Source organism: Bombus affinis, chromosome 10 (assembly GCF_024516045.1).
Source record: "Bombus affinis isolate iyBomAffi1 chromosome 10, iyBomAffi1.2, whole genome shotgun sequence".
Taxonomy (NCBI): Eukaryota; Metazoa; Arthropoda; class Insecta; order Hymenoptera; family Apidae; genus Bombus; species Bombus affinis.
In genome coordinates, this window is record NC_066353.1 from 13,802,242 (window position 1) to 13,824,772 (window position 22,531).

At 39.5% G+C, this 22,531-nt stretch overlaps 1 protein-coding gene across 10 annotated transcripts in view; it reads left to right on the forward strand.

The window, feature by feature from the left end:
* Nucleotides 1-22,531, forward strand: part of LOC126920894 (agrin-like) — a 383,155-nt gene that overhangs the window by 173,694 nt on the left and 186,930 nt on the right. For 7 of the 10 annotated variants that reach the window (XM_050731794.1, XM_050731796.1, XM_050731789.1 and 4 more), the window contains one exon: nucleotides 1,824-1,856. The exons of the other annotated variants lie outside the window; for them this stretch is intronic. In XM_050731794.1, coding sequence (XP_050587751.1) covers nucleotides 1,824-1,856 — 33 coding nt within the window. The remainder of the gene's footprint in view (nucleotides 1-1,823; nucleotides 1,857-22,531) is intronic. 10 annotated transcript variants of the gene reach the window in all.

Consider the following 22,531-nt stretch of genomic DNA (forward strand, 5'->3'; position numbering starts at 1 on the left):
TTTTTTAGTTAATAAATATACTGGCATTATCGACGTACAAGGACATCGAACAGAACAGAAACAGATGAGATGTCACACGTTTTTAAAATTCAATATGTTATTGTCAAATCTCATATTTCCAAAACTACCGCTTCATCTGTATTTAAAATTAAAAAATGTATTTAAATATAAACTTGCAAAAACGAGTAAAAAAACAGAAATGAAGAAATTTGAAGGTTCTTCCGATGCATAGATGTAGGTGAAATACTGTATACCACGTGTATACGAATAGAGAGAAAAACCGTAGAACCGACCTCGAGTCAATTGCGAGAAGATAAGTAGCAGCCGCATCTTCGAAGTCGTGCGCAGTTTTTGCCAGTCGGTATCGCGTATGTTCTAAACACGTACGCGCTGTACGTAGAACTGAATCGTATTATGCATCTCATACCAGTTATCCCGTGTATTTACGTAGATTCGCGTTCGTGAGATCCTCCGCGGAATTCTTCTATTCTGCAACCATATTCCCCTATAGCTGCCCCTTCCATCAGGCAAAGCTGCAGTATCGTAACTGAAAAACTTTCCATGCAACATTTACATGCGTGCCCGCCCATGAACGTAAAGTGATTTTGTTGCTACTCGTTAGACGCGTTCCACGGAAATCGCTAAAACTACCGACAGAGATCTGGAAACGACGTTTCTTCGTCGATTTTGCTTTCCATCTGGAGGAGGGTGCGGTTTTTGATCGCATTTATGCGCAGATGTAGTTCATAAGAAGAAGAATAATTCAGGGATTTCAAGCTCGATAGTAGAAATTTCTCTATAGAATTTAATTAAATGGACAAAGATACGAAGTTCCTATCTACCGATAATGTAGTTACGATAGATTGTGACGTTTGAATTTATATTTTGCTCGCTTGTAAATACTATTCGAAAAGAAGGGATTTATTCGTGTAAATAAATTGCTTGTTACTGATAAAATGATACAGTAACGAAATACGCGATGAGTAAATCAAATTGAGTTTAAAAAGCTAAATATATCGATACAACTATAATTTCGAGGTAACATAGCGTTATAAAGTATTAAAGAGTTGATACCACCGCTATATTCTTTAATTTATATCGAGCTGCATATTTTCCACGGTTGAACAGGGGAAGCTTGACCTGAATATCGTAAATCCATTACTCCCATCAGCTCTCTATCTCGTAGATTTATAGTACGTCAATCGCCATTACGCTTGAATGAAACAAGATGCTCATCATGCTATCGGCATAAATATGAAAAGCTCTTCGGTAGTAAGTGAATTTCGAAAGGACTGATTTCTCGATTCGACTGATCAGTCGAATCAACCAAGGATTCGTGTCCTTTCCTTTCAAACTCCTTATTTCTCGAAAAGAGAAGTGTTACGAAAACTCGGGTTATAAATTTTAATCGGAAAAAATCCTACGTTCGTGTTGATATATTTGTGTACCTTCGAATATCTTGAAAATATTTTACAAATGCTCGAGTAACGTTTAATTAGCGGAACAATTAAAGAAATATCGTGTCTATCGATGAAGATAAAAATGTATCACGTTTCACCGACTTCTCACACATCACGCGAATCGTTTTCTCTGCAATTAATATGCTTGAAAGCGTTTTCGCGTTCGTGCCGAATAACTTCATCTTTGGTTAATTTATATACGCCGAGCGACCCGGAGAATTAATTAGTTGCGTGAATAGCGTTCCGTTCTAATGTAATATGTTGCGTCTAGTGCCGTGGCTTAAAATCGATGTCAGTAGAATGTTGTATACGATCCTTGACGATACTCGATCATGCTAACAATGTCTGCTTCCTCTGTTTCAGGTAAGGATCTAAATTTCGCCAGTAACAATGCCGGTGAGTGTTTATCTAACAATATAACATTACTATCGCTTGTGTCTCTCTTTTGTGTTATATCTTAATCGCTTCTTTTTCGTTGGATAATACTAATTAGATAATATTCTTACAGCAATAGCTAATCGATGTACATGTATATTCGTGTGTCAATTGACATTTTCTTTTTCATGTAACTATCATTATTAACAGTGTATATTTCGTCATCGATGACATTCACTCACCGAAGGTTATCGCGAGATCAATTTTATGGTTCACGAGGATGAATAGTATACCCGAAAACTTTTCCGGTTGATCTGTTATTTATTACGATCGTAATTTCAACATAATTCACGACGCAAGAGCTATTTCCCTCTGTACGAGACAGAAACAGGTTCGAGGGCGATAACGTGAATCTATTCAAATCTACTTCTCCTTTTTCCTCGTGTCTCGCGACTGCAATTTCACCTCGAAGATTTCCCGTGCACCCGAGGACAAAAGAGACACGGGCGCAGGGGAAGATTTACGTACATTACGGGGCAAAGAAACAGGATGGTGGAGGTTGACGGAATGGAGGAACGGAACCGGGAAGATATTCTTTCGAAAAGCCCATTTTCAGTAATGCGTGAAGCTGGGTTCCCCGTGCCACCAGCAGAAATAGATCGAGATTGCAAAATGTAGCGAGATAAGGACGACAAATTACAGAAACCGTCTGGATGATTAGCTCTTGACTAGCGAATAACGAGACGAAGATGAATGTCGCTAGGTTTTACTAGTAATTTATTACCTCAAGTGAGCTTTTTATGTTGCTTCATGATACGTTGCTACACAATTATTAGTGCTCGTTGATTCTTGTTAATTATTATCGAACATTTCGTTATTAGTCTTGATTTTATCCCACGATAAATTTAAACTAATTTCGTTAATATTTTTTATTCCTGAGTTTCATATCAACGTTCTCTCAAGGATTCAATGTTCAACAATTTCACAAAACGAAATTACCAAAATCAAATTTTCCCGGTAGAATTTATATTCTGGGATCCTTCGATTTTCATGCATCCGGCGTGCAATCTTGAATTCGGTCGAACGCGTGTCTCCTTTACGAAAAGAACGCGCAGCAAAAGGTAGAGAATATAGAAAAGACGCGTAAGTTCGCTCGTTCGCGGATGCGGAAGAATAGAACGGAGAGTTGCGGGACGCGAGCGAGATAAGATCGGCAAATTGCAGGCAATCTGGCTGATTAGGCTGTACGCTGGTAATCCTACAGGTTTCACGAGGGAGCCAAGGTACGACCTATAACAGCTTTCAACCCCCTTCGACGTGTATTAGTCGAAGAAACGAGAAAGGATAGGATGTGGAAGAAACGACCGCTAACATAGCTAGCGATGCTATATCCGCACGGTTCCAACAGATTAGGGGATAGGCATCCTGACGAATTCAGAGGAGCCTTTCTGTGCTTCGGGAACAGAGCGTATCCTTCTTCTTTTCTTTGTGCTCTTGATTACTTTGGTTTCTTTGGCAATATTCGTAAACTGATTTTGGCATTTCATTGTAAGGTTAGGCTTGAACAGGAATTTTTATCGATGTAACAGCGAAAACGATAAGCGCGTCCGAAATGTAGAATTCCAGACATTTGAAAGGAATTTTTAAGGGTCTCGAATTCCTTTTAAGATTTATCCCAGACCAAAAATGAAAAGCATTCAGCACATATGATATTAAATCAGACCTTCCTTTCTTTTTGTGGTCAAAGTTTGGAGAGTAGGCAAGATTCCAGCAAGATTGAAGTACACTTAAAATCCTCTCTCAAAAGTAACCTCTTTGGATCTCTCTCGAATCTATCTCTTCGCCCCTCATTTCCATGTAACGCCTGCATAAAACGTTACTTATCTCGAGTCTCGTTTTCGTTCCACCTTCATCAGCCTTATCTTTAGCTCGGCGAACTAGCTTGCGCGCCTCTGCAGTTTACATCAACACCGAAATCAAACTCCGTTGTCCAGCAGCTTTTTAATTTCGATTTTCAAGCCAGATTGTACGCCGCTTTTTTCCACTTTTTTTTTGTCTCTTCCATGCTTTTGTTTCAATTTATTTTGAGCCTGCCGAAGACTCGATCGTGAAATTAGCATTTTCCGAGTGTCGAGAACAGATCATTGACTGGAACTGGCACTCGATAACGAAGCGAAGAGAGCGGAAACAGGGAGGCAGAGGAAAAAAAGAACGCGTGTGCGTGGAATCGACCGGCGACAAAATTTGTCGGGGTTTCGAATTTGCGTGATATTCCTGGCGATTCGCTTTGAAAACCGAACGCTGATAAATTGTCGCAGTAAATAAAATAATGTTTGCAAAATATACGCGGTTGTCGAAATGATGTTGACTCGCGGAATTTCGTAGAAACGCAAGTGCATGGCTTCCAGGAGCTTTGTACCTAGAGACGATTCCTTGGAATTATTAAATATTTTCCTGCAGATGATAGAAATATGAATAATTTCAATTAACAGAAGTTGTTGAAATCGCTGCACTCGAACGTTACTTGTAGAATTAAAATTCTTCGATTATTTACTTTGACGTTCATGTTACAAGTGGACGGGCGAAATAGTGGAGGAATAGAACGTTTCTACACAATGTTCCGTTTCAAATATCGCTTTCCAAACAAAATCAAATTTTAATTGTAAGCGAGAAATTATAAAATATGAGTAGAATTTCGCGAGTCGAGCCTCGCAAACATTACGGGATGAAATTTAATAACACATCCGATGGGTAACCAGTTTATGCTAAACGGACGAACATCCCGTGTTTGCGATACGAAAAATATTATTCGGAAATAATATTCCGCGAGACATCGTATTATTCGTTATTAAATCACGAACGGAACATGATTATTTATTTGGGAGATTACTTTTCTCTTCCGCATTTTTCCCAGTCCGTTGAATCGCATTGTTCGCAAGCGTTCGACGTACCACGCTCATATTTAAAACAAACCGGAAGCCTGGGAAATGTAATAAATTGCGAGAAAAGATCGTCGCTCTCGGTCTGTTTATATCCCCGGAGATATAATTGGAATTAAAGTTGGTCGTAATCTTCCATTAACTCGACCACATTTTTCTCTCTCTTTTGCCTGTCCTTTTGACAAAAAAGAGAAAGTGAGAGGAAGACAGACAGACGAAGAAAGAGAAGGGACGAGCATGGGATCTATAAGCGGAAGTAGTAATAGAATTTCGAAACGGGCAAAACCAGGGGCAATGGACGGAGAGAAAAACAGAGACCGATGGACAACCAAGGACCGGGAGGAGAGACCGGAGAGTTAGGAAGGATGGGAGAGGGAGGAACATCGTCAACTCGACCACGTCTACCGAGGGATTATCGTGGGTGACAAAGGGATTTGAAAGAGGCGGCACGGAATTGGATTCTGGGAGAAACGCAAGAGGCACTCGAAAGCCGCTTTGTGTCTCTCATACAATAATTATTTGCGAAATTGTCGTGAAGCTGTGAGATATCGAGTGGCTTTTAATGACGTATATTTCTTCGGGGATCCGATAGAAATCGCTCACCGTCCCGGATATCGTGTGTTCCGTAATTATTCCGATTCGGCTGAATTAGTCTCCCCCCCTCCCTTCGGCTCCTCGTCTCCTCAACAGGCCTTTTATTCTTTTCAATTCCCCCCTTTCGTTTTCGGTCTTCATCTCACTCCGTACTTTCGCCTCGTCCAGCTTCCTCGTTTCCGTCGCCGTTTGTACCGCGAAACGTATGGAAAAATACCTACGTGCAATTCTCTCTCTCCTTCTCTCTTCTTCCCTATTTTCTCCTCGTTTTATTTCCACTCCTCTCTTTTTTCGTTTTCGGTGGTTGTGGTTTAATTAGAAGCTGAGAAATTAAAACAAACGAACGCACAGGAGCTGTATGCCATGCTCGGTCGTAGCCATTGTTGCTCCCCCCTTTCGTGCTCGCGTGCGAGCAACGTCCTAGGAAGCCGGCAATTTGCGAAGAACCTTCCCACCAGCCTGCGGTTTTTGCAACATGTTTTCGCCCGTCTTGTTGCTTTCAAAAAATTAGTATCTGTATCTGCCGTTGCCTAGAAAACTTCGAGCTCTGCAGATTTCTATATGCTGAAATTCTTCGCTCCTTTTTGTAACACATCTGAAAAATAATAGAAACAAGAATTGCGTATAAACAGTATAGTGATTATATCGTAGGCGTTTATATCTTAATCCTCCTCTTTTAATGCTTCCAGCGTATTACGAAATTAACGTATATATTCTTTCAACGCAGGAATAATTTCGGAGCAAACAACCAATCCTCTCTTTCAATTTGAATGTTTCCATTTCGACCACTATTACAGTATCACAACAGGAACGAGCGTCAACCACTTTCTATCTCTGCCACTATCTCCTTCTCTCTACCCCTGTGCAAAGCCAGCCCAAGCAGAGACATACCGAAAATGCATGTGCACCTGAGAATAAAAGAGAAAAAAGCGCAGAATGTACGACGAGAGTGGTAACAACGCGCGAAAGGGGCCGGAACAAATGTGACTTTCAATAAGCGGCGTCGCTCGAAACGGGGAACGTCGTTTCGTCTGCCGAAACAATCCCCTTCCTCCCTCGCCGTTCCTTTTGCTCCCTTCGTTCGTTGCCACGCGGTCAAATTTGCTCGCCGTTACGCGAAGCGCAACACGAGGAAAAAGTCGTTGAAATAAGAGAAAGTATCACTTTGAACAGGTAGGAAGAGAATATGGGGGTGGCGAGGGAGGAACAGGAGGAATGGTTGCTCGTACGGTAGCAGGCGTATCGGTCGAATTATCGAGTGGTACGTTACGCTTTTATGCAGATTCGCCGGCGGAACGACCGGCAATTCCTGAATTAATGCCAACCGGACAAATGTTTCGCGGTTTTTCTGCTGAATTATCGTATCCCGGGAGGGCACGACAAAACGTTCGGCCTCACCTCCGCTGATGTGTATACATCGTGTACAGCCGGGCCAGCTTACGGGCCTGGATGTTTGCGGACAGGTATAAATAAATCTTCGTAGTGCGCTTTTTGGATAGGCATTATTATTAATCGGGACGGGGACAGCAGAAGAAAAACTTGATGTTTCAATTGAAAATGTATTTGCTGCAGAAAAAGTTAGGCGAGTAGTATAGCTAGGAATTTGGTCAGACCAATAGTATATACGCTACCATTAACGTTTAATCTTTCAACGTTGCAAAACGAATATTATTGTTCAATGTAAATTATCGAGTAGTAATAGCACGTTGCCTGCCTACATTAAAATGATGTAAAAGGATTTCAAAAGGGAATGTTTGCCTGCTCCAACATCTATAGCTGCGATACAAATAATTTTTGCTACTCTATATTTTCGTATCGTCAAATACACAGAAGGTATTTGGGATTCTAATGCCGAGTGAGCCAGCCGGCATACACGACTACGGATCTACGTGTACACGTGGCTGTATCGTGTACAGGTAGCATGCTCGTGTACCAGAGGGCTACGGCTATTTGTACGCGATGCAACGCGGTGACTACACGTGCCAACGTTTCGTACAGCTATCCCACCATCGGATTTATATTATATGTATATGAGTAGATAGGAACGTATGCGAGCGCACACACTACCACGGCAAATCTATGCGTTCTTGTCAAAGTTTCGTACATTACAGTTCTCTTCGTGTACGTGCGACGTGTGTACATTTCATGCACGTATAGGATGGAGCATACAAAAAAGACATTGGAAATTCTACTGCTCCGTTTGTGTACACGAAAACGTTGTGAGGTGGATAATGTTATTTAAAGTTCAACCACTTTTTGTTAATTTAATTCTCATTGTTTCAGAACGAGAGAAATTATTTCGAAATTGCCGCACGAACGGTTGAAACTTTAATGAAGTGTACTACTTTAATTTAAACTCGTGTAAACTTTTTATACACTCGCTCTTGATTAATCATTTTCTACATTGAGAACGTGTTCCGAATTGCACATAAATATAGATCAGAAGACTATACCTAACTATTAACAAGCTGATAATGGATTTTCTAAGAAATTAGAAAGTACGATTTATAAAGTTTAAGGTAGAAATTAGTTAAAGGCAAAAGCAGACGCGATAGGAAATCAACCGAACAGAGAATTTTGTTAATTCTTTCTATGCGACCGATACATGTTCGAAATTACGTCAATGCGAAATGTTATTTAGCAAAATTCGCAACAAACCTCGGGAAAATTCCAATATTTCCAAATTTTTACCTTTCAGCCCACGTAGCTCTATCGCGATGGTATTTCAACCTTGCCGATTCAACAAAAATATTCCATTGTTCCGCTTCAGACCTACTATCCTGTATACATATAAATACGTCGAACGTTCGGCCGCGTGTGACACGTAGAAGAGACGGGTTTTAGGAAAATGTTATCTTTCTGTCACGAGATGTTATCCCTGAAAAATCTTGTCTCCACGATGCTTACGCGTATCTGCCGGGATTTCACTCGTACAGAAAAACGGAACATGCAGGCAATAGAACCCAGCGTGGAAAACGCATCAAGGCGACGTTTGTACATTGCTGTCCCTAAGTATTTAAACATCTGATACAATTCGAGCGAAAGTTGTTTCGAAGATACGATAGAGGAACATTCTTCGTTGTTAATTCGTTGCACATAACGAAGACTCTTATACAAAGCATACTTCGTACTTTATTTACGATAACATGAAAGTGTCCAAATACATAATGTATATAGATGAAAGTATGATGCTCATTTTACCGATTAATCATGTATTACGATGATTATATAAAACTTAATTTATTAATCGTCGAAATTCGAATTAATTCCAGAGCAGTCATTCCCGACGCGACGTCTTCGTCTTACGAGCGTTTAATTCAATCCGTTGCCGACAATCGATCTAGAGCGCACTAGCCCGCGAGTTTTCGTTCTCTGGCTCTCTATTACCATCTTTAGGACGGTTTCACTATCGTCCTTCGTGTCCTTGTTTTCTTGGTTTCGCTTCCATCGTTGATCTTCCGATGTTTCCTCATTCCCTCGTTCTCCGGCTGTACTAACTCTTCACTGATATCTTGTTTTCCATCCCTCTTTTGCGTAATCTGTATCCACGCTGTCGCCCCTCGTGCGCGTTAATCGTATAGTTTCCAGTTACGTGTTTCCAGTAGCAAACGACGACGACGACCGGGTCACCGAGTACGCCGGCGGTTGGTACGTCTGCCCGTAATACCAACGCCCGGTGGTTACATCACGTCTGCGAATTACCGCAACTCCTGCGATGCTAAATTCGCCGCGTCCCCGTGATTTCCGACGGCGTACGTCTTCCTTGGTTAGTTCTACGTTTTGCTGATCGTGCCCGCAAAATTTCACATAATTATGAGATATTACACGTATATATGCCGGTAAATTTTAAGACCATTAAGGTTACGTACTGTTCCATATAATTTCGTGAGTAAATTAATACATTTTTCTTTCAATGTAAGAAGATGTGGCAGAATGTTAATTTCGAAATCAATTAACAACACAGTTAATGATCATTGTAAAGGCAAATGTGGCAGAACGTTAAAATATTTCACAGGAAGTTAATGCCGCTCCCAGAACAAGTAAGAGCCATTAAAAAATTACACAGTTAGAAATATGTGTTTGCGGTGAACAAGTCGGCAATATAACAAACTGAACGTTAGCTATCGGGTTATTGGCGGATTTACGCTACTGCAGCCTCGAAAAATGCCGATACTTGTTTCTACAGCAATTGTTCAGAAACTCTGTTTTCGCCCTTCAATTCTATGCCACTTAAAAGACAAAGGAAGCGGAACAATAAAAGAGAACAAATACAAAACTAACAAGATATGTATCGAGTATATGTACACGTACGTATCTACGTTTCGATCAAATAAAAAGGAGAAAAGCGGAAACCGTACGCGGCGGTTTGTATCGCAAATATGTGGACGCCGGTTCACGAATAAATTCGGAGCATAAAAACAATAAAAAGGATTTATGCAAACATACGACGAGCCCAATTTTATTTTCCATTTGTAGCCATTTTTCCGTTGCAGTCGGGCATTAGCCCGTTTCAAATGAAAAAGATCATAAATCCGAAACTTGTTCGAGAAGCGAGACTACACTTTACGAGTTTTTAAACGTTGCCTATGAATTATTAATCAGTCCCGTGTTATGCCATCGTATTGGTAGAAAACTCGCACTACGTAACCGAAATTATAATCGAATCCGAAAGTGCACACAATTTTCATTCCTTTCGATACTCCGTTTCTAATCTCGAAACCTATCCGCATGTTTCGACACGCGGTTCGATATATTGAAATTCAACCGTACGACATTTTCTCCGACGTCCTAGTCGTCTGGAAAAAGATACCGCGAACGTGGGTGTGGTTCGCGTCGATTTCCACGATTTTCGCTGACTTTCCAGAGACGTGGAGAGGTGGAACGCCTCCGCGTTTTTGCCACTATTATTTAAGGCAAAACGAAGGGGTGAACGGGATCTTTCGTCGTCGATCTCGTAATTCTTCAAACGACCAAAGAAGAAAACCAACCCCTCCAGTCGATAGACCGAGCAAGTTATCGGGACATCGAGCTAGATTTAGGGCTCCATAAGTTGCGAATCCGTGTGTGTTCTGGGAAACGGGATACCTATCCCCGCATTTCCTTATATCTGTCACGAAGTCTAATCTCGATCTTCACCGACGCTTTCGAACAGATACGTAATACGGAGATCCTGTTAGCGATAAGATGGAACGAGGATGCCCACGAATATAAGCCCCTTGTCGAAGCGCGTTTCCATTTTCATACACCGGATATTTTCGCGATTTCGATCGCGTTGCGTAATTTATTTGAATACACCTGGGAGGTGGAATGGTGGCACGCGATGCGATTCTGACCCCGAAATTAATTGAAACCGGTCATGTTAGGGTCCGGCAGATTTCGATCGGGCATGGTGTAAGGATGTCGATCGAGAATATGATACGAGCTGTATCGTACGATCGTCCGGCTTTCTATTATTTTATGCTGTATCAAGTAGATCATGAAGTGTTTAGTCAGTCTTATTTTCGTGCTAGTGTATCGTTCGTTTTAAAAGAGTAACGCGCCTATCGTGAGTATCGAGGTAATTGAGTCACATTGCTTTTTTCAACTTCTGTGTTGTATTTTTATTTAACATCTTCGCGTTTGTATTTGTCTCTATAAATTAGAAAAATGTAGATGTATACATATATAATTTTCAAATCATCTTTTATAAGCCAGATACCAGAAAAGTAAAGTAGAATCAATGTCTAAAGAAAATGCATTCCGAAACGATTGAAATAAATAGAAAAGAACGCCTGCTAAACTATAATTTTCGTTTCTATAGTTTACTATGATACTTTTAAATTTCCTTTTTAAAAATTATAAAAGTAGAAACAGTTCATGTTATAAAGTTTCCCGTAACTACCTCATTCACCGTTCTTAATGCTATACGATTCGATCGAATTTAATTTACTCATCAAATCCAATTTTTCTTTCCAACGATGTCGTTGAATGTGATTCGTATATCTGTGACCTTTCCCGCGAAGAAACTCTGCCGTACAAAAATTGTGTAACCCGTTCTAGGCAAGCGATCGATTCCAGGATATGTGCACGCTCGACTCTCGATATCTCGACGCAAGCAGTGGAAGCTCATCGCAGGTTTCTGTGATGGAGAAAGACGCGATTTGCCGGCGGCAACGGAAACAGTGAGTTTTCAATGCCAAGAAACGATCCTTTTTGTCGACGATCCTCCATTCGTATCTACCATCCTACTTTCTCGAATTTAACGTACCTGCAGGGCAGGAAGAACGACGAGTAAAGCGAATAAGAACCAGAAAGACAAAGAGAGAGAAGAGAAGGAGATACGAAGAAAGAGAAGAAGAGATATAAAGCTCGTTGATTGGCTGTTCGTTGAAAGCGCAGAGAAACGAGCAACGCAATGGACAAAGTGTAAAGGTGACCAATAAGATTACTTGCTCGATCTTCTAACGTAAATCCACTTTCTAGTTTGTTCTACGAGACTCGTGTGAAGCATTTTTCAAACGATCCCGCTTTCTCGCTCGACGTTTCCCCTGGAATGATAAACTAAATAAGAGAACATTCGAATTTTGGAAAATTCCCTGACGAAAAGAAATACTTTGCTCGTGCAACAATCGGATATTGAAAATGGATCGCTGAACTGCGTATGCCGAAACATGGTATATCGCGTTCCTTCACTGATATCGTGTAAAGCACGAATACCGATGCTCTTTTTCATATTATAACCGGTTTCGCCGTAAACTATGCGAAATATTTGCTATCCGTGAACAGCTCCGACGTTTAATCTTCGCTCCATTCGTTACACGTCCTGTCTATGATCTTTTTTTTTCATGAAAAATGTATAAAACTTACAGCGAAAAAGGACGAGGGAAACAAAAGTTCATCACGAGTACAATGCAAAAAATGTCAAAATGATGCTTTGTTAAAAGCAAGTCGAACCGTGGCGGTGATCACGTTTCGTGGAAATCTTTTCCTGATTTTCAGGAGGTCGCGTGGAAAAACGTGGTTACGCGTTATTGTTACGTGCAGTTGGAGAGAGTATCGGACGACGGGAACCATTTCAGATTTTCGCCGAAATAAATATCACGTATAAATTCATAAACGGAGAGTGAATATCGTTGTAGTTTTTAATTTCATTCATGTTCGTTCAACACTACCAATTTCGAACTCTCGATTGGATAGAGATTGATATCCTAGAAACTCGAGGATGTTATGTATAAATGTATAAATGTATAAATCATGAAATTCTAAATGTGTGCATAAAATCTGAGAAGAGTTATGGAAATTATATAAACGACTTATTAAGCGTTTAACTTTATGCAAATATATAGCCATCTTTTTTAAATGTACTTCTGCCCATTTAATTCTTGACGTTCTACTATTTAATATCATAATTTCTCTTCAATTGACTTTAAAAAAGTAGTCAATAAAATTTATCGAAAGTCCAAGAGAGCGAGGATATAAAGATAAAGCATCGTTCAAGGCATTAGTAGTATCGGTATTATTCAAGTGGAAAAGCAAGAAGAGAAAAGAAGGGAAGGAAAAGAGATGAGATATGCAAAGGTGACACTAAACACTAAACGTGAGCTCGTAAGTCATAAGTCTGAAACGTGACTTGAAAGTATTTTCCTTAAAATACGGTCTCCTGCATGTAAGAAATAAGTCACCGAAGGTAAGAGTCTTCGTGTCGCGTTTAATTAGCGGTTTGGTTTTGATCGATCTCGATCGATCGTGCGTTTTACGTGTGCTCGTTTAATGTATTCATTATGGTCGATGCTGCATTACCTCTTTCGGGAATATCGACCTCACTTTAACGAGCTTGAGGACAGGCGAACCAATGACGTGTCAACCTCCTTTTATCAGCTTGCTTCAGGCCAAGTCGACGATGTTTGATGTGCTAGCTACATGTGTACCGTTCCCTGTAACGCTTGGTCTGAACTAAAGCGGCAGCATTTGTACGGATTACCACTTATCCTTTAATATCAACGTTTGTCATATACATAGATATTCGAGTAACGCAAATTTGAAAATTGAGATTTAAAATCCAAAATTTGAAGCTTGAATTTAACCTATTGCCTTAAAATTTGTCTGCCTATTAGATGTTTATGGAACTTCGAAAATTGTATAGAGTACATAACTTTTCGTATAAAGTAACATATTCTATCTATGCGTTGAATAAAATCCGAATTAACGAAATAATCGGCACGGTTAAAGAAATCGCTAGAAACGACACGACGAGAACGAAACAAATCGACAGATAGCGCGTTACTCTTTTTTTTTCACTTTTTGACGAAACACACACTCGTTAACGTTCCAACGAGGACGCTATCAAACAGAACTTTCAGAACGTTCATCCGCTCGTGCATATTAACAAAAAATTTTTAATGTTTCTCTAGTGAAAAACAGTGAAAAGAGAGAGAGAGAGAGAAACAGGGGCAAAGAGGTTAGAGAGAGAAAGAGAGAAAGCGGGCAGCAACGATGCCGTGGCAATTTTATCCACTTCTCTTCCTGATGAGATTAATTTTTCTGCTATGAGCTCGCGATACTCGTGCAAATGGCTGTTTTGAACTCGAGCGCCCGCGTTGCCAGGGATTACAGAACTCACACATGAGAGACGACGTTCGTCGCGGCGTCGTGTCGTCGTTCCAGAGGCTCGAACGGCAACAGTGACACACGTCGCTACGGACGTGATTTCCGGAACTTATCGGTTTTCGATCGTGTGTAACGAAGCACCGAAACCAGCCGTAGTTTTCGTTGATATTTTGCATAAAGATTCTCTCCAGATTAAAAGTCGTTATTCGTTTCTTGAAAATGAACGTTTTTCCAACTGACATGGGCTGGACAAATTTTGGTCCGTTAAAAGAATTCGAATACGCGAACTGTTCGCGCGCGAATGGAATTGAATGGTCGAAACTTTTTGCTCGTAATTTCGTGGAAAACGCAGCTAGAAATCGCTTCTAATTTATTTAATGCGACCCGCGCAACATTAATTCTATCCGTCGTTCAAAATAATTAGAGGATTATGCACTCGAGGTGGTGTATCGTTTAGTAAAGCGCGCGGTACTTTAGAAACTCCGAAGTTTTACGATAATTGAATTTAGATGCTCGATAAAAATATGATGTGCCTTAGATAATTTAATTATCAACAAATACATAGATAAATTAAAAATAGTTCCGTAAGTTTGCACGACTGTTGCAAAATATTTTCATGGCCCTACTTTTTAATTCTGAATTGCTTATAGCGTGTTCTGATATCATTGAATTTTAGAGTACGAGTGCTCATTTCGTAAGAAAAATATTCACTTGTATTTTGCAAGTGTATACGCATACATATACATTCCGATATAATTATTCATCTACTAAAACGTAGCAAGTACTGTAACGTATCAGCATTTTGATAATACAATTTTCTCCCAAAGAAATCCAAAACTTTGTTGCCTTTTAATTTTTATATCTAACATTTACCTTTTTGGCTTTCTATAATTACGTAATAGATATGAAAGAAAAAACAATTGAAAAAAAGCTACCGAAATGAATATAATGGAATTTTTTTTACTTTGTGTAATAGTCATAATCTATCAAAAGTTAGTTTCAGACCAGTCACATTTATTCAGCGAAACGATATATTCGTCATGACGAAGGAAATCGAACTATCCAATTGAATAAAGAAAACAAGTGGGTCAACGTATCAGTTCCTTAACAAGAATTTTTTTCTCGATAAATTTCCGTCCGATATCGATTAAGCTTAAAAATGCAACGGGGTCGTTACTTGCCACGGTAAGAATCGTTATCTGGCCAAGAGCATCGGATATACGTAATGATTCGTGGAAACCTGTACTTTCTGTAGAAATCTGCCCCTCTTTTTCTCTCACCCTTAACCCATTTTCCAAAAGTCACCTGTTTTAACTTTCGATTTTAACGATTTCGTCAATTTAAGTTTTTCTTTCAGTTATTCTTCTCCGTGGCTTCCTATTTCGTTTCACGAAATCAACGGCGAATTACGAAAAAAATGGGATACGAAGAAATAAATGGTAAAAAGAAAGGAGAACAAAGAAAGAAAGACATTACTGGTATGGGTTCTCGGACTTTTTTCAGCGGAGAAAAATAACCTGCGTTGCTCTTTCGATGCTCTTTCGATTCTCTCTCTCTCTTTTTTTTTTTTAAACAGCAAAACGCCGGCGTTCACGAGCGATCGACACCTCTCTTCCCTCCCGGTTAGAACTACCGTGCAACGAAACGATCTTCAAAGAGGTATAGATGTTCAAAGGGATTTCGTAACCAACGTGAAAGGAAAATCGAAACTTTGGCTACATACGTCGAAAAGAACATACTCTTTATGAAGCGTGAATAGCCTAGTAAGATGCGCTGTAAAAACTCGTGCGTAGCGAAGTGCCTGTTTTTCTTTTTGAGTGGATATATTAATACATCAGACAGTCGTAACAGTGTTCGTACATTCTATACCTAACAAGGTTGTCTTTATTAAAACAAAGTTCTGTTAAATTTCACGGTAAGTAGATTCATTAAAAGCTACTTCATGCGTCAATGAATAAATATAACGTTACGTGAAGATATGGTTTGCTTTAATAAAAACAGTCCTTTATGAGATGAACATTTCCGTATGCGAAGAATTAAAAAGTACTATTTTCATTTCGTAAAGGCCGAATGTTTCTCCAGACATGAAAGGAATTATACGAAAGTAATTAGATATAATAAAGAAATAACGAACAGTGGCGATGTACGGCGTTTCTTTGATGCAGAGATTGCGAACCATTACCGCGACGTTACCGTCAACGCTTTACACGTTAAACGTAACAGCGTGAGTTTGCTTTCTCAACAAGTTTCTACTTAAGTCTTGCGGTTCTATTACGTCGCGGCGTTGCGATACACACTCGATCGTATATTACAAACTTTACTCGTAACTAATGCCACGCTTTGCCTCCGTTTGTTTAGTAAACGACTGAGACCCGGTGTATCAGGCATGGCACAATTGAGAAACCCGAGAAGCAGGGAGAGGGAGAGAGAGAGAGAGAGAGAGAGAGAAAGGGAGGGAGAAAGCTGACTTTCAATTTTCCTTTCGTTATGAACGGCCTTAGCCTACGTGGGAAGTAGTGTCGCTGCTAATCGAATTTCACTCGTTCACTGCTTGATTAGTTTAATTACTTACCGTTTAGCTGCTTTATTCTGCATAATTAGCCTCATACTTTGATATATAAAACTTTTGCAATTTTTTAAATTTCTTTCCCTTCCAATATTTTCGTACTGTACATCCAAAAAATAGTATATGAGAATGAAAGAAAGGATTACATACACAGGTTGTGTGGTAACCGGTGATACAGTGGATTTTATGTGGACAAATGAATTGAAATCATAGAATAAATTCTCGTGACGCTTCGTTTTCGAGAAAACCGAGATTGAAAATTTGACAATTACACTTGAACTTCGTTAATTCCGGACTAAACAGAAATAGATAATCGACAGAAGGTTAAACTGAATAAAAGAGTGTTGAATAAAATTTCTTCATAAGATACTTCGTCTTCGAGAAAAATAAATTTGGAAACGTATCACGCGTGTACATTGGACTAGGTCTATTTTCTTGTAAATGAGGCATTAAATGGAAAAATTTTATTTCACATTTTAGACTAATTTTTGCATGTAAAGTAACCTCCTGTTGATTGTTTGCTCATAGTCAGTGTATAGCCAAGTTTAAGTATACGCGACAAATTTTCAAACTCGATTTTGTTAGAAACGAAGCGATATATGAAAAAATTTTGTTCTATGTTTTCGATTTATTTTCCTACGTGGAAACGCCATTTAGCCGGTTGTGCCACCAGTTGCAGAACATTCTGTACATTGTATCAATGAAACTACAGAAATTAATCGCAACCCGTAAATCTTTGCCGTAAATTAAGCGTCGAACGTTGAATGTTAAATGGCGGACGTTAAAGGATTCAAGTTTTTCTCCATTAGGGAATGCTGCTAAAGTCGAAGCGACCAGCTCGAGTAACGTTGCTGGTTAATTTTCCAGTAAATAAAGGTGAGAAATAAAGCAACGAAGCCCAATGGGAAGAGCAGCGTCGTATCGCAAGAATGGAATCGATAGTCTATTATTCTGGCTTAAGTTGCTCGATTTATATGTACACCTCGCCTCCGTTCCTTGGCCAGAAACTCAAGTGCACCTACTAGCTGAATTCAGTTTCCGAGATTTACACTTCCCCTTTTCTCCACTTCCTTCCTGTGTCGGATGACTTTCGCTCGGGAATTAAAAAAGAAAAAAAATATTATCTCTGGAAAGCAAAGGAAAGAGGAGAAATTACCTTGCAGTTACTATTACATAGAGTTCGAATTTTCGCTGACTGTTATATTGCAAAGAGAAAAATGCAGCATTTGCACGAAAATGTAAAAAGATCTTAAGACCAATTTACTTATTTTAGATAAAATCACGTTGTTCGATATAACAAATCTGATAACATCAAGCATTACCGATTCTCTGCATTAATAATCGATGAATTAAAATTGTGAATTGGAAACAATGAAAATAACCGCTATCGCTTTAACGCGCTCCACGTGCAATTAACAGAATCCTACTAGCACTGTTAAAATTCCAGCAGCCCGGAACGAATAACAATAAGAGAGCATAAATATATTTAACGGCGGTGAAATTCATAGAATCCCCCCACCCATCCGTGATCCCCGGTCGGCGTTCAACGAATTCGAATATAAATCTCCCGCGCGGAAAGGCCTTCCGGTCAGGGAGCAGCGAGTGGCTCGAGATAAATCAAACGGTCGCGTCATTATTCCCCGGCGAAAGGCTTTCTCAGGCTCCTCCGCGGAGACATTGTCTCATGTACCGTCTGCCGGCCGGAGCTGCCCGGCACCAAAAGGGAAAGGAGGGAGGCCATCCGGTTTCGAAAACAAAGGAAAGTTGGCGACTAGCACGACGAGTTGGCTGGCGCTAAGAGTATTTGGACCGAGTTAACCCTTTTTCTCCGTTCGACCCGCGGCCTCGAGCACCAAGAGGCCGAATACTCGCCCCCAGGGTATGAGTTACCCTTTATTTCCGGCGAACGATGTCCAACAAGGCGTCCGCCACAATGGGACCAACTTCTCATTGTGTCGTGTGGCCTGTACACACGCTCGCACTGGATTTGCACCGTACAGGTTCACACACGGTATCGTGAAATTTTCTCGTTAACTCTTGTCCAACAGGCTTCAAGGGGAGGAAATAATGACGAGGGTGTTGAACGGAAGCCAATTCCTGATATATCTGTTCCTGGATACTTTGCTTGCATCTGACGATAGAACCATATCGTTGTATAATTTTCAATGGAATCTTGTAAGAGTCGTATGCACGAGTGTCATACACTATACACTCTTATGAAGAGCGCTGGGTTGAGAGACAACTCGTATGGATAACAATGTCTTTGTAATCTACAACCCTCGTGTGTTCCATTAAAAAAATCTTAAACGGCGGATAAAATAAACAGAACTATTAACCGTGGAATATCGTCATAACATTTCCAAATTTCATTTTTGGGATTATTATTCTTAATATTTGTACCAGGCGATTAATTAGTGTAGCTGATACAATGATTTTGCTGTTTTATGGATTTTCTGCTATAGGGTCGTGGAATCTTGTTTTACGAATGCGAATGGAAATTCAACAACGATTTCATTAAAACTGATATTAAATTTTAGTATCGATCCATTACCGTCTAATCCTTCGGTAATTTATACTCTTGTGACTGCTGCAAAGGATGTTGCCAAATAACGTTAAATTAATCGTTGCTCTAAATTCTCTAAATAAAGAGATCTCTAAATTAAAGAGAATTTAACTAGACGAGGCAATGAAGTAATTTTTAGTGTAAAGTACGTGAAGTTAGACGGCGCAACGCGCAACGTAACGTTGATATAAAAATTAACGTACATTCGGATAGAAAATCTTCAAAATGTCGCAGAGATCGTCGATTCCGATTGTTTTCAGTAGGATAAGCAAGATAAATTATTTACGATACGAACCGTAGTGGCTGTTCGACACGCGTGGAAATTCCCCCACTTATTTCCACGTTGTAGGCGATTTATTATTCAAAAGCGACACTGCAAGATCTAATCTCGGTGAGTGCGCGCTCAACCAACGCGAATCTCGGGTCTCGCATTGTACACGGTGTATTCGAACAATTTATTGATAAATAACAGGTATATCTCACTGGGAACACCTATTACTGTTACTATACTTCCGACCTCGTAGCATATCTAGCAATTTCCTTGTGCAGCAATTCTGAAGCTTCAATCTGCAATTTCAATTTGAATTTTAACATTGAAACTTATTTCATATAAATATTTAAACTTCCAAATTGAATCTGAAGTTAGAATCTGATTTGAATTTAGGAGGCTAATCTGAGATGTGAATCCTATGTTTTCTTTGAAATTTCAAGTTCCATATTTGACTTAGAGCTCAGATTTCAGATCTGAATTTTTTAATGCAATTAGATATTTGAATTCGTAGTTTGAATTAGTCATTGCTAGTCTAAATTAGAAGTTCCAGCATGAAGTTTGAACCGAATGTTCGTAATGAAAAATTTACATTCGTTAAACTAACTAAGCTTCAACATATCATTTATTAATACGCCTCTTTATATGAAATATTAAAGTCTTCCAATATTCATCAGACACGTATTTGCAAATCACATTGATCACGTAGAGCGAGTTTAGAACTTTGGAAGAATCTCAATCTCTGCCCTTAAAATAGGTAGGTACGTTCGTTGAAGTGGACGTCAAGAGGATGTCAACGGCTCATGAAATCATACAGATCGACCACGGAATCATAAAACCGTCGTTAAAACTTGCCTAGTAAAATTTCATAACGACCAGTGACCATAAATTTTGATGCTTTAAGAATTAGCAAAACGAGTTTCTCCAAATTTTCTTCAAATTTCTTCCTATGAAAATTTCGCGAAATTGCTAAAAATTGCATTAAAAATTCCAAAAAAATGAGCAATTTAGGAGCTACAAAAATGAAAACTTTAGAAATAATGGAATAAGGACAAGCGATTAGAAACAAGGCGGTTTCTATGTCATTCATTAAGTTGACTCACAATCATCTTCTGGTTATAAGTTTTCTCGTGGAAACTTGGGCAATTGGGTTGAAGCAATTTCGCGATCAACGTGGGGAACTTTCAAAAAGGATTTGATTGAAATTTTATGACATTTAAGATCAACTTCGCTCATTCTATTATGCTTTGTATTTTATATAACGTGAGAAAAAACGCACTTTTCCGTGTCGTATTTTAAAAGAAACAATAAGAAAATAACGAAAGGGATAGCCTAGGGATAATTTTGTGTTGGAGCACCATTCCAATTAGTTTTTTCAGGCTCTGAATCGATTCTGCGAGTGTGAGTCCTGCGTGTTCGTTTACACGCGACAAGCAACGTATCAGTTTCCTAAGAGATTATTCCCAATTAAAGTACCAAACTACTTGCTACGGAAAAATCAGATTGACATAATGTACTTACGTGTGTAATGCATAGAAACGTAGACGCCTCTCCGCTTAGGTTTCCGTTAAAAATAAAATTGCATCAAAGTGATTAATAATGAAGAATATTGCAAAGACTAAAATCATAAATTATCATGAATATTATCGACTCGTACGATTTTAAATACTATTTCTATGTTCGGTATAAAAAGTAAATCTGACTGATTTTTAGTAAATCGGTTCATTAACGATAGAAACACAAGCTAATTATAGCCATTATTCTTGCAAGGATTTAACGAAACGTAATCCATTCGGAAATGTCACGAGTGTAGCATATTTGCCGTGTATTATTACGTGTAGTAGTCGCTGGAAGTTACGGCACAACTTAGGCAGCCTTGATCTTCCGGCACGTCTCATTTCCGCTTTGTCTTTACCTGTGACGCGTTTAGGTGGTATGCCAAGAACGGTAAGCGGTAGTGATAGTTTGCTTTAGTTTGCTAAACCTCAGACGTCTCGGGTTAAAACGTCGCCTCCACAACTTAGTCGACCCTAAAACCACAAGTGCACCTATGAACCGCTTTGCTCATCAGACGATCAACAGTCTGCGATCCTCTACCGAGGATGATTTTCCCCGAGAGACATAAGAGACATACAAGAATCTTTTCATCGACAACATAATTTAAACATCTCATGGAAATAAAAGTTTCACGGAACTCTGCATGCAATGATTATCACGACCAGCCATTGAATCTCTATGGGAAGATCCTTAGAAGTAATCGTCTAAAACGACTTAAAGATCATCGTTACTCAAACAAACCCGATATCACATTTCCCTTTCACACTCTTCCAATTTCCCCTGTTTATATTCCAGGATACTACCCTTATTTCCCTCGCAGTTCTTGTATCCCTTTGTAGTCTTCTATGCTCTCAGTTTGTAACAATTTCTCTTGCTATGAACGCAAATATTATATTTCTTCAATTATTAGTTGAATTTTTTTTTTCTTTTTTTGTTTTCCATAATATTATTTTACGTTCCTGCTAACGATTTTCCCTTTTTTATACGTATTCAATCATCCGATCTTCGACGTTTACAGTTACATGTTATCACTCTATCGCCTAAATTCTTCAAGAGATATATGTATGTATCATAATCACTGGGTTACTAATTATCCACTAGGTAAAAGGGTTAATCATTAACTCATTACCGTAACACAGATAGAATTCCATCCGATGACTATCAAACATCGGCTCGGCTTTCAAGTAACCTAATATTCGTAGTTACACAATAGCCGGACAGCACCCCGGCGACCAGGTTACTATTTACTCCGATAAAGCATCGCGTATATAATTAAGTTCCCTGGAAGCTCGTGGCGGCGTGCAGCATTCACGTGCAGTATCGTCACGACGCCCGGGACAGCCGGTGTACTCAAGCGAGATAATTGAATAGGGTTTTCGGCCTGGTGGCTGCACCTCCTGACCCTGGAGGAATGGACTGTACAGCTATGGATGTATTGTCCGGACGCAGCCACAGGAACGCTCTCGGATGTCGATATATCCAGTCGCTTTTGGATAGCCGATTGTGCAGGCGGCTTAATTAAGGTCAGCCAGATTCCATCGAAATAATTATGTTTCCCTTGGCGATCTTTTTTCTTCATACATACATCGCTAAACCAGTTGCTCCTGCAGTTACTGTTAATAT